The following is a 12,402-nucleotide window of genomic DNA, read 5'->3' as shown; positions in this document are numbered from 1 at the left end:
AACTCTAAATGCTCGGTCAGAGGAGAAGGAAAAAGCAGGAACAACAGCAAATAAACACAGTGGCACGCAGAAGCATCCGGCCACAGCCCGACCGCCAACACAAAGACGCGAGAACACAATCAAATCAGTTACGCCATCCACCCCCACCGCCCACGCAGCCCCACACAACCACCGTGCGGAGTGGTGGGATCCCAGCAAAGAAGGACATGACCACTGGCACCGCTAGCGTGACCGATGGGCCGGCGCTGCACAACAAACAGCGTCCAGGTTGATGCCGCGCACACGGCATGCACATGAAGAAAAAGCAGAAAGGCAGCAGTCGGACACAGGGAAAGTCTATCCACACTAATTGTTGTTTTTTCTCCTGTTTTATTGAACAAATCCAACAGCCCGCACGCCAGCCACCACCACACCCGAAACACTTCAAATAGACGCAAAGCAGGCTCCCGCCCTCCCTCCTCGCAAAGCACCGGTGCCTGGCAGAACGTCAGCACAGCCACCCGCGCCACGTACAGCCACTTGCAGCTGCAGCTCCAACGCGCCGTGTGGGCCGCACACAGCTCCCCGCATCATTCTCGGTAGTCCCCCACTCGCGCATGCCATCGCAGAATTGTCACCGCCCTCAAAAACATGTGTGACAGAAAGACTCCCTGCGTCACCCACAGCAGAAGCGTCAGTAGCACACGCACAACGCCCACCACAAAAACAGCGCAGCAGCGGCACTCTCCGGCAAGCTACACAGCTCTAAGCATCAAGCATGCATGCACACACATTCGCACGCACGCTGCAGAGCCTCTTCTATTGACTGCATGAGCCCGCAGCGACCGCAACCAATCTCCCAAATGTACTTGTAAGCAACGCCATCCACGCCGCAACGCATGGGGCCGTCACCTTTTCCTTTTTTGCCGTCACCGTTTCCTTTTTTATCGTCGCTCTTCTTGACCAGTTTTAGTTCACCGACGCTCAGTGGGCGGCTGTACAGAAAGACGTTCGTCACTGTCACGCTGCTGTCGCTGTCTCCCTCGTCGCCCCCAAAGTAGAAATGTGTGATTTCATATCCCCGCATCTCAGGTGTCGCTATATTCTCTGGGCTCCCCACAATTTGGCCATTCACGTACACGGAGCCCTTATTGCCGTCCTGCAGCATGAGCGCCACCTGGTATCCTCTCTCCGGCTCCCAAGTGCCGTTCTGTGATGTTTTGGTGCCGTTGAACACCGTCTCCCACCTTTTATTCATGCCGTACGACAGCCCAATAATCTTCGTACTCTTACTGTCACCCAGGCACACAGCCAACAGAGGAGTGCTCACATATGGGACTAGGCGGACGGTCACCGTCGCCACAAGAGCAAAATTGTGATCCACAAAACCGTGATTCTTACCGTGCTCCCAGCTGTCAAAGGGCCATATTGCCCTGGACCCAGGGCCTGTGAAGTCATAGCCACTTTTTACTCTCGCCGCTTCCATAACCGTTGCATTCACGCAGCGGTACTCGTCAATCCACTTGCGGTCACTGGCTGCATTGGACAGGAGTCCAACCAGACCAGCCGTGGGTGTAGACGAATTGGAAAAGAAGGCGTCAATCTGTGCCCAAGTACTGAAGACGGACCTGATTTTCTTCATTTTCTCCGTCAGGCGGGCAAGAGATATGCCCCGGCGCGTTCCCACAATACTCTCTCGTGAAAGGTGCAAAGCACCATCCGAGTATAGCAGGGTGCTGCCAAACCCTCCATTCACAGCACTCCCCGGAGAAATTGGTCCAACAGAAAACGAGCGGTTGTTATCCGTGACCCAAAGGTAGAGCGCATTGGCCTTATTCTCCCTAGAGAGGTACCTATTCCGGGTGTACACCATGACCTTCCTTCCCTCAATCGTCGCGGTGATGAGGGCATCCACGCGCAGGCTTTTCTTCTGAGAGTCTCCCGATCCTGAGTTGACCCACACGCCTGAGAGTGTCCCGACAGCCTCCGCCCACGTTGTCCCCATGTCACGCGAATCGTAAACCATTTGGCCGTCCTTGCAGTCAGTAACCATGAGAATTTGTCCCGTCCCCCATTCGGTAATGCGGGGGTTAACGCAGTCCGCCGAAGAAATGCCCTCTGGGAACACCCAGGTATTGCCACTGTCCGTCGAATAAGTGATCATGGAGAAAAGGTGACAGTTTTTTTTTTCGACGACGTCAAGGGAAACACGAGCGTGCCATTCCCCATCACAATGCCTGACCCGCCACCGGGCAAAACGTCCTTCAAATCACTTTGAGACTTTGGGCTATTTGTTGGCGAAAACTGTTTGGGAGCACCCCATTTGATCGGTTCACTCTGCACGTCGTCATTAGACTGCGTGAATTCACCCACAACCAGTTGAATATGTGAGCCACCTAGCTTCCACCTCTTCGTATTTTTGTAATAGTTCATATGACATCTTCCCACAAGTAGAAACACATTATTATCCCGTGCAATTGCTGTGGACCGGAGCGAAACACCCAAGCGTCTCCCCTCATTTCCCCGGCTAAAGACGGTGTATGCATCCCGTTTATCTTTATTGGTCTCATCGACAAGAGAGGACCATCTCTCCGCAGCCTTGATGTGCCCCGCCACAATGTCAGAACAAGCAAGCCCATTCAATTTATCGTGAGGACCATTATACTTTGTGCAGCCTTCGGCAAAGGCAACAATTACTCCACCAGCACGGACGAGAGAGGGTGAACCAAAAGAACCTCTCACTCCACTCCCACTAGCTAGATTAGAACTTTTCGTCACTACCCTTGTCTTCTGCGGCACAAAAATATCGACCCTTTGCGGTGATTCCGCCCCCTTTACAAATATCCTTTTCGCGGCTGCAGCTCCACTGCCGCAGCACATCCACATCAAGACAAGTAGGAGCAGCACCGCAAAAGTAAACACACGCCGGGACATGTTGGGCCTCTGCGGCTCACTCTCTCCTCCTTCCCTCCTCCTTCCATTGGATCCGGTCACGCGGCGACGGTTGTGTGTGCGGGGTGCCTTCACAGCAGCAACACGTGAGAGCATATAAATATGTGTGTGTGGGCGGTTGTGTGTGCTGTTGTTCCTTTCAGTGCCTTCGAATTTCACAGTAGCGTTTAGCGCTTGTTTGCTTGCTTTCCTAGCGTGTCTGTCCAAGAAGTGAAGAGTAAAGCAGCAACAGCGGCAATACACCAGACACGTCAGCGGGAAGCGGAGCACATCACGCACGCAAGGTGCGGAAAAAAATAAGATTCGTAAGGGACATCACGGAGACCAACCGCACACAGAAAACAAAAAAAAAACAAAAAAACACGGCAAGTCACGGCGGAAGCCAACACACACACATACACACATGCAAGCGAAATTTCATTATTCGGCGACGCCATTCAAAGTCCTGCCAAAACAGTCCGCAAGTGATACAGTGATCCGTCACACGCTCCCAGTGCACTGCCGCGGCAAGGACGCGGACACAAAAGGAATTACCTGCACAAACGTGGGCGGCACCAATTCACAGCACAGTCACACGACACACGCTCCCTCGGTCCATCCCACGCCCCGCCTCAAAAGGCCGCGGCAAGCACCAATCAATAAAATAATAAAGCGGCGGAAACAAATTCCCTGCATGCCATTCAGGGCTCCACAGCAACGCCACCAACAGGAGCGTGCATCCCTCTGCTTGCAGCAGTGCGCGCCTCTTTGCTCCTGGCCTCTCGGGGCGTTGAGCACCTCCCCGACCATCTCGCGCTCACAAAACAAGCCTCACGCAGATGCCATTCATTTTCTCCGCGAATGGTGTTGCCGCGCTGAATCATGTGCAAATAATCCACAACACATCACCCAAAGTTTCTTTCCATTGCCACAAAAGAAAAAGAAAAAAATGTATTTAAAACCCAACATAAATACCACTTCGCCCTACTCACTGCGCATTGCTCCGCACACGATCGTTGTTACTCGCCCCTCTGCTCCCCTCTCATCCCATTCCTGCCTGCCAGGACGTACATCACAGTCGCAATCCCTCCCAAGAAAGACTTTACCACATGCTGGTACGGGCCATATTTTTCCCTTGCATCCCGGTCTCCCGCCCACAGGAGGGCAAACAGGGGGATTGCGTGCATGTGCGTGTGGATGGCCATGTGTAAAACTCATGAAATTCAAAGAAATACGACAGGCAGAGCAACCCCGTCCACGGATTGTAGGTTCACTCGTACACCGCAGCAGGAAGAGCAAACGTCCTCTTGTTGCTTTTCTGAGAGGCCGATTCATTACCATCACGCCGCCTCAACAGCGTGTACCGGCGAGCGGTGGAGATGACTGCTCAATCGCACCTCGCGTCGGAGGCGCTCACAACGTCTCCCTGTGGCCACGTGCCCTCAGCAACAAGGCGCATGGCAGAACGCAACACAATTCACCCACTCGCCAATAAAATAAATAAAAATGCATCTCAGCGCCATAAAACGGCCATCAACATCCATTTCACGGCAGGCACCAAATGCGAAGGGATTGAAAAAAAAAAACACGCGGATGGTCTCCCACAATACATTCCAGCAAGGGATCGTCTCTCAATCCTAAAAATAAACACCGTAAAGTCACAGAAGCCGCCTCATCGCGCCAAAAATCGTGTGGTGCCCCTCCTCGCAATGCTCTGCTGTCCGCAGACACCGTCCTCTGTGGTGTTCAAGCAAAAAATAAACGTTCACAAAACAACAGCAAGAGAAACCTCCACACGCAACGTGTGCACCACCGTGGAGCATCGCTTCTCTCCCCGCAAGTAAAACAGGCGCCGTCACACCATCCGAAAGGATCGCCACAAACACGCCAAATTGCAAAGTACGCAACACGCTCCGCCGTGACCATCGTTTTCCCGATAGGGCAGCCCACTCCCGTCCACCATGTCTGCCGAGCAGGACACACCAGGCCTGCCGCTGCAACGCAAAAAAGATCCAGAAATACGCAACGGATCCCGTCGCAGTCGTTGGCTCAGCCGCCGTGTTGAGGCTTGGGAGGGGCGGATAGAATAAGAAAAACAAAACGGCCAAATGTCCCCGCGGAGTCCCGCATTCCGCGCAGTCCCAATGGCCAGAGGGTCCTCGAGGGACGCCTGGGAGACGCATCCGCCAAACTCACACGCACTATCATCCACGGCTCCCCAATCGAGTCCAGCGGACCTCGTGAAGCACACGGCGCGCCTCAGTGGCGTGGCAAGCAGCCTTATCGAAGAAAAGGACGCGTGGCGATGGTTCCCCTCCCCGCTTTACTTTTATTTTTTTTCTCCTCCTGTTTTTGGTGGCATTTCACAGAAGGGGAGCGTACTTCATGTCCCCAAGCCCTTCTCTCGGTGCGCACAAAACAGAGAGGGAAATAATAAACGAGTGGGTCAGGCGGCACGGAGAAATAAATGTGCGGGAAACAAACAAACCAACAAAATAAACAAAGAGCCCGACAGATATGCACGCAGCATATCCAGCGGAAACGGGTGTCACCTTCAGTGGGTAACTTAGTAGCCAATGGCGGTGTCGATCGCCCACCGTGAGAAACAGCGTTATGCTCACAATATTTTTGGCTTGTTTTCTGCTTCCCTCCCATTTTATTTCTCCCTCATTCATCATCTTCATTTTTCTTACTTTCTGCCGCCCTGTCCTACCTTCGGCAACACTGCCAAGTTTTGGACGCTGCGCCCTCTCCTCCCCTGTCATGTCAAATATATGTTTTTGCGCTCTTTAAAATCCACGGCGTACTCGCTTAAATATCATTCGTGTAAATAACCAAACAGAGGTGTAAATTTTTAAAAATTAAAGAAAACAAAATAAGAAAGCAAAACTTGTGTTTGTCGCCGAATCATCTTCCCTTCGTCGTGAAAGGTACCAAAGGCTCCTTTCGTACTCATCCTTTGGAACTCCTTGCTTCTCATCATGCCCGTGGACCCGAATGCGCTGTATGCGTGTCTCATCCTTCACCCAAACGTCTGCGGGGACCATGCCGTCATATGGCTCCTTGTACCCATTGCAGCACGCTTTTAGACCGTTCCACTTCATCATGGCATATGGTTGGTTCGTCATCAAAGACTTGACGCGACGGTACCAGAGAGCGTCCGGTAGCTCCAGTTGCTCCGAGAGACGAATATTCGAGCTGCCGCGATGCACAAATTTTCCGTATAAAACATTCTGCCCCCGAAATCCAAGCAAACGGAGACGTAAGCTGTAGTCGACATCCTCCACGCAATCTGGGTAGAAGTTCTCGTCAAAATATCCCACCGTGCTGATCGCCAGGCGTGTCAAAATAACAGACGCAAAACAACTGCTTTTGTAATACGCGCAGAAGTGCCCGTAATGCTTCGAAAACGCCTTTTCACGCTCCTTCACAGAAGCATAACGAACGCGGTCAGGCAGCAGCGCAGACGTCGACAATCGGCCATCCTTCACAGTGGAGCGCAGCACCCTCAAGCCCCATCGCAAAACGGGACTGTACTCGCTCGGCTCATTCGCCGCTTCCGCCGACAACTCATCCATGCGAGCGGCATCATGCCTCGTCATTTCATGCACATCGCGTAGAAGGCTGGAAAGAAGATCGGGTGAAAACTTTACGTCGCTGTTTGTCACAAAAACAAAAGGCACTTCCTCGCGCGGCAGCGAGAGTGCAAGCCGTGACCCAATGTTCACGGCAGCGCTGTACCCGATGTTTTCCGGGTGACGACTCACAACCAGGCGTCCGGACCACCCATAGACCCTCCCGAGTTCCTGCAGGCACAACGACAGCATCGCCTCCCGCCCGTTCTGCACCAAAACCAACAGCCGGATGGGCACACTGATGTTGCACATCATCCTCCGAAAGTCCATCAGATCGAGCATCAGCGGGACCACCATCAAAGGGATAACGTCCGTCCCGTTATTATTTCCCCCAGCTGCCGTGTCGTTGGATCCACCAGAAGCCTTTCCCCGACGCAGTGGATATAGTCCGCCCTGGTCAGATCAGCACCAAACCATACGTGGGATCGTCACGAAGTATGAACTCGAACCCAAAAAAAAAACATCAACATGACAAAAAATAAAATTAGAAGAAAGATAAAGCATCCTTTCCAAAAAAGGCTCGTGGTCTCGGTTTTTTAAACGCGTGTAACTCCGCGCATATCCCGTTGGAGGCAAATCCAAGGGAGTATCTCCTTAAAAAAAGCAAAAGAAGTAAAAAAGAAAAAGAAGGTGCGCAGGAATGGCACCGTGTCAATGTGTAAAAAAAAAGGATTCCTTCCAGCGCAATGGCCGCGCATGGATAACGTCCTTGGCCTTCCGTCCGCACAAAAAGGCTCGAGCGCCCCAATAAAGCCCTCCATGCGGGAAGGCTATCAGAGACACCGCAAGCCGCACCAGGTACAAAAAGAAAAAATAATCAAATAAATGAATCGATAATGAAGCCCAGCGCCTCAGCGTGTCTTCTGCAGCACCATTCGTCATCAGAAAATATTTAGAAAGCGACAATGCGGTAAAAGGGAAAGACCGAACGGAAGCACAAGCCCACCATCAAAGGTGATGGGTTTTCCAAAGCCGCGCCCCAACACAGCAAGAGTTCTTAAACTAAAAAAGAAAAAAAAACCTCATGGGTAAGAACGAGAGGAAAATCAGCCCACCGTCCACCCGGAGGGAAGGAGGGATTCCACCGCGGTGTCCTCCACGACGCAAAAACTCCGCGTCCACTGCCCGGTGTCGTGCGCGGACTCCGCGAGGGGGTTTTGGGCACACCGCTGTGCCACACGGTGTGACTCCTCGGAACGCAACAGCAGACGCGTCCCCTTCCGGTCGCACTCGTGGCGGTGGCGGCATCCGCTGCCTCGCTGCGTGCTGCTGGCGTCGGCTAAGATGCTGCGGAGTGAGAGAGAGAGGGTGCTCGGCACGAGCAGTGCTGGGTTGGGCAATGCCCTCCGCGGCGAGATACCCAGCGCGACCCTTGACCGCCGCACTCACGCAATTCCCTCCCGCTCCTCTCCCTCCATCCGGCAATCGCACAGCCACCGGCGCACTGTCTCCGAAGCAACACACTAGTGAAGGCGTCGCGGCATATCTCCCGAGAGAACAGAGTGACAGCTACACGCTGCGGTCATCGTGCCAACAAGTGTGCCCTCGGACAACTTTGTTTTGGGGCCACACGCGCACCACGTAGGGATCACCCACAGCAACGCAAAAAAAAAAAAAAAAAGAGAGAGAGAGCCACGCACGTGAAAGGACAGAAAAACACACAGCAGAGGTGCAGGACGGAAAAAGAGGAGAAGAGAAGGACAATAAGGCTCGAGATGGCACGGCAACCCACAATACGCTTAAAGAAACAAAAAAAAAAAGTTAAAAAAAAAGAAATTAAAACGCAAAAAACAGTCCCCTTGAAGAAGTTTTTCACGCTCAAAAAAAACAAGAAAATTGAAACGAAAAAAAAAAAAGATTCCTTGAAGCAGTTTCCACACACATAGAAATATAACAAAAAAAGAAAAAGTAAACCATCGTGAAGAAAAAAAAACAAAGAAGAAAACACGTGTATATTCTTTCCGCAAAAGTAAAAATATATTTGTTTCAGGCGTTCAACCTCCTGGTGTCCACACAACACCCACACTTCATTGGGACATTCAGTGTGTTGCTGCACATCTTAAATCCCTTTTTCACCGCACCATTGTCGTGGCGCTCAATGCCGATTGCACGTGTAATCGGCCGACGGAAACACCAAAGACATCCCGCCAATCTCAAAATATTCCAATATATAAAAAAAAGTGCATATGGAATAAAGCAAAAACGAATACCTCGCGGTGCAGTCCCGGGAGGGAGAGCACGCCATTTACATAACGACTTACACGGACAGAAAGGGGTAGTCGAATCGACTAAAAATATACAAAACAAAAGGTACATCCGCACAAAAGTCAATTATTTCGGAGGGTGAGTGGAGAAGTACATATAGCTCCCGCTGGAGGCAGGAAATCCTCACTGCGATTTCTCAGTAAATGGCCGCAATGCCCCACATCCCCAGCAGAAGCAGCACCCAAGACATACCCTCACGCATGGAGCCGTCACCGCTTCCTTTTTTATCTTCAGCGCCACCGATTCCTTTTTTATCTTCACTGTCACCGCTTCCTTTTTTATCATCGCCATCACGGATTCCTTTTTTACCTTCACCGTCACCGCTTCCTTTTTTATCTTCAGCGCCACCGATTCCTTTTTTATCTTCACTGCCACCGCTTCCTTTTTTATCATCACCGCTTCCTTTTTTATCTTCAAATTTCTTGATCATTTTTAGTTCGCCGACACTCAGTGGGCGGCTGTACAGAAAGACGTCCTTCACTGTCGCATTGCTGCCGCTGTCTCCCTCGTCGCCCCCAAAGTAAAAGTATGAAACTTCAATCCACCGCTCCTCAGGTGTTGGTAACATCGCCGAGCTCCCCACAAGCTCACCATCCACGTACACGGATCCCTTGTTGCCGTCCTGCAGCATTAGCGCCACCTGGTATTCTTTCACCGGCTCCCAAGTGCCACCCTGTACTGTTTTTGTCCCGTCATACAATGTTTCCCACTTACCGCCCGCACCGTACGACAAGCCAATTAACTTCGTCCTCTTACTGTCCCTCAGACTCGCACCCAGCAGAGGAGTGCTCCCCTTCGGAACCTGGTGTATGTTCACCGTCGCCACAAGAGTGAAGTTGTAATCCACAAAGCCGTACTGTTTTATATCCCACCGACTGTTTACGGGCCATGTTGCCCTGGACCCAGGCCCCGTGAATTTGAAACCATTTTTGACCTTCGTTGCTTTCGTAACGCTTGCATTCATGCAACGGTAACCGTCGATCCACGTGTCACCACCGGACGACGTATTGGACAGAAATCCAACCAGACCAGCCGTGGGTATGGACGACTCGGAGAAGGAAGCGTCCAGCTGTGCCCAAGTACTGAGGACGGACTTGATCGTATTCAGCTCCTCCGTCAGGCGGGCAAGTGAAACGGCTGTGCCTGCTCTAAAGCCCCTCTGTTGTGAAAGAAAAAGCTCATCATCCGAGTACAACAAGGTGTTAGCAAACGTCATATTCTCAGCACTGTCCACAGAAAACGGTCCAAGATGAAACGTGCGGCTATTGTCCGTGATCCAAAGGTGGAGTGCGTTGGGTTCATCCACTTCCAGAGAATGTCTCACTTTCTGAGTGTACAGCATGACCTTCCTTCCCTCAATGGTCGCGGTGATGAGAGCATCCACACGCAAACTTACTTCCAGAAGTTCTGGACCTGATTTGAGCCACACGCCCAAGAGTGTCCCGATGGCCTTCGTCCACGTTTTCCCCATGTCAAGCGACTCAAACACCTTGCGGCCATCCTCGCAATAAGTAACCATGAGAAGTGTTCCCTCCTCCCATTCGGTGATTCGGGGGGAATGGCATGCCGCAGAAGAAACGCCCTCTGGTATCTCCCACTTTTGGCCGTCGTCCGTCGAATAAGTGATTAGGGAGACAACCTTATCATTTTCATCCGTCGCCGTCAGGGGAAACACAAGCGTGCCATTCCCCATCACAATTCCTGAGCCACCACCACCCAAAAATTCCTTTAGCTCACCCTTATTATTAGGAGAGTCAGTTTGGAACAGTGGTTTGGGCTCACTCCAGTTAATCGGTTGACTCGGCTCAACTTCCGTGGATTGCGTGGCCTCACCCTCAATCACTTTAATGCTCCATGCCTCGGTCTTCCAAATATCACCATCATTTTCACGTATCTCTTCATAGCTCCCCACTAGCAGAAACACTTTATTGCCCCTTGTGATTCCGGTGGGTAGATTCGCAACACCCACATGATTCCAATTGTCCACACTCTCAAGGACAGTATGTGCCTTCCAGTCATCTTTGGTTACCTCAGCAACAAGAGACTGCCACGTCTCTGGAGCCTTGATGTACCCGGCAACAATATCAGAAGAACTGAGATCAATCACTTCTGAAAAACGTTTATTTTTGTTGCGGCCCTCAACAAATGCAATCATCACTCCACCAGCACTGACGAGAGAGGGTGAAGCAAAGATATTCTTCACTTTGCCTTCACCACCACTTTTTGGTACTACCTGCGTCTTATTCGGCAAAAACATGGCGATCTCCGGCCGCATTTGCAAGTCCCCTAAGTTTCTCTCCACAGCGTGTACAGCTCCACAGGTGCCGCAGCACATCATCCACACAACAAGTAGGAGCAGCAGCACCGCGAAAGCAAACACACGCCGGGACATGTGGGGCCTCCGCGGCTCACTCTCTCTTCCTTCCCTCCTCCTGCCGCTGGATCCGGTCACGCGGCGACGGTTGTGTGTGCGGGGTGCCTTCACAGCAGCAACACGTGAGAGCATATAAATATGTGTGTGTGCGGTCTGTGTAATGTTGTTGGTCCTTTCAGTGCCTTGCAATTTCACAGTAGCAATTCGCGCTTGCAGTAACTTCCTTCTTGAAGGAAAGCAACAAAAAAACAGCGTATGAAAGGCAGCACAACAAGCCAAGTAAAGAGATGAGACGGCGAACCGCAACATCACCATCCCCGCAGCCATTACTCGCCAGCGCTTCTCAACAGCAGACAAAAATAATTTTTAAAAGTGAGTAGCCTCCCAATGAGGGACCGCGGGCAATGGCCCTGCAAAAAAGACAAATGACAGGGACCACTCGTGCAGTGAGGGGCACGAGCGTCGCACTGCAATGACACGACGGCGTGACACCCCGTTGGGAGCATAGATGCAGAACAGCACAGCACCTCCACGAAGAGTTGCTTCTCCCGCTGAGCAAAAAAGAAAAACGGCCTTAGCAGCCCAATGATGAGAGGTCGCCTGCACCTCCTCGCGGCACCTGCAAGCTCGGCAGACACAAAGATGCAGATGACGCTCTGCTGCACGCATAACGGCCGTTGCACCCTTCACAATGGCAATCTCATCCTGTCGCACCACACGCCGCAGCGGGTGCGCACAGTCTCAGTCCTCCTTCCCGCCTTTCCCTCTCCCTGAGAACTCATCGGTGGCCGTGGCACACCCACCGACGTGTCAGAAATAACTTTTCCTTCTTCCCTCGCACATCGCACAACAGCACCGCCAAATGAAGGTCACTCCTTCGTTCGCGGATTCCCCTCAGACACGCCTCCCGCCACAATCATCAGCCCACAGCCACACAGTCCGTAAACGCCACGCAGTCGCCCCGCATGACGGTGCCGCACACATCAACACGGCACCCGCCACTCGGCGCAAGCAGTGTCTGGAAACACAGAACAGGTTGCCCCAGCCAACGACAGCCCCCTCCAAGCAGTGAGTCAGGACTCGTCAGTAACAAGCAAACAACCAGCCCCTCGTCTCCTACTGCCGCCATGCACGAGGTTCTGCCTGCTCCATACATCATCTGTGACGCCCGGGCTCTCAATGAGCAAGCAAAACGCTATGATCCCCTCCGCTCAAAGA

At 52.1% G+C, this 12,402-nt stretch overlaps 2 protein-coding genes and 1 pseudogene across 2 annotated transcripts, besides 2 other annotated features; all 3 read right to left on the bottom strand.

Moving 5' to 3' along the window:
- Nucleotides 1-12,402: part of a sequence feature (areas not merged during assembly with more than two copies in the genome that could not be assigned to a particular haplotype) that runs on past the window's edge.
- On the bottom strand, nt 752-3,028 carry Tc00.1047053508607.70 (annotated as a pseudogene).
- Tc00.1047053508607.60 (beta galactofuranosyl glycosyltransferase, putative) lies at nt 5,772-6,842 on the bottom strand (the record flags this gene model as incomplete). The annotated part of the gene is made up of 1 exon (XM_809827.1): nt 5,772-6,842. One exon carries the CDS (start codon nt 6,840-6,842, stop codon nt 5,772-5,774), a length of 1,071 nt encoding a protein of 356 aa, XP_814920.1.
- Nucleotides 8,287-8,336: a sequence feature (T-rich).
- On the bottom strand, nt 8,947-11,511 carry Tc00.1047053508607.50 (trans-sialidase, putative; the record flags this gene model as incomplete). Its single annotated transcript, XM_809826.1, has 1 exon — nt 8,947-11,511. One exon carries the CDS (start codon nt 11,509-11,511, stop codon nt 8,947-8,949), a length of 2,565 nt encoding a protein of 854 aa, XP_814919.1.

This window comes from Trypanosoma cruzi, genomic scaffold, assembly GCF_000209065.1.
Source record: "Trypanosoma cruzi strain CL Brener 1047053516957 genomic scaffold, whole genome shotgun sequence".
Lineage (NCBI taxonomy): Eukaryota > Euglenozoa > Kinetoplastea > Trypanosomatida > Trypanosomatidae > Trypanosoma > Trypanosoma cruzi.
The sequence above is the reverse complement of the archived record's forward strand: the minus strand, read 5'-3'. Positions and strand labels throughout refer to the sequence as shown.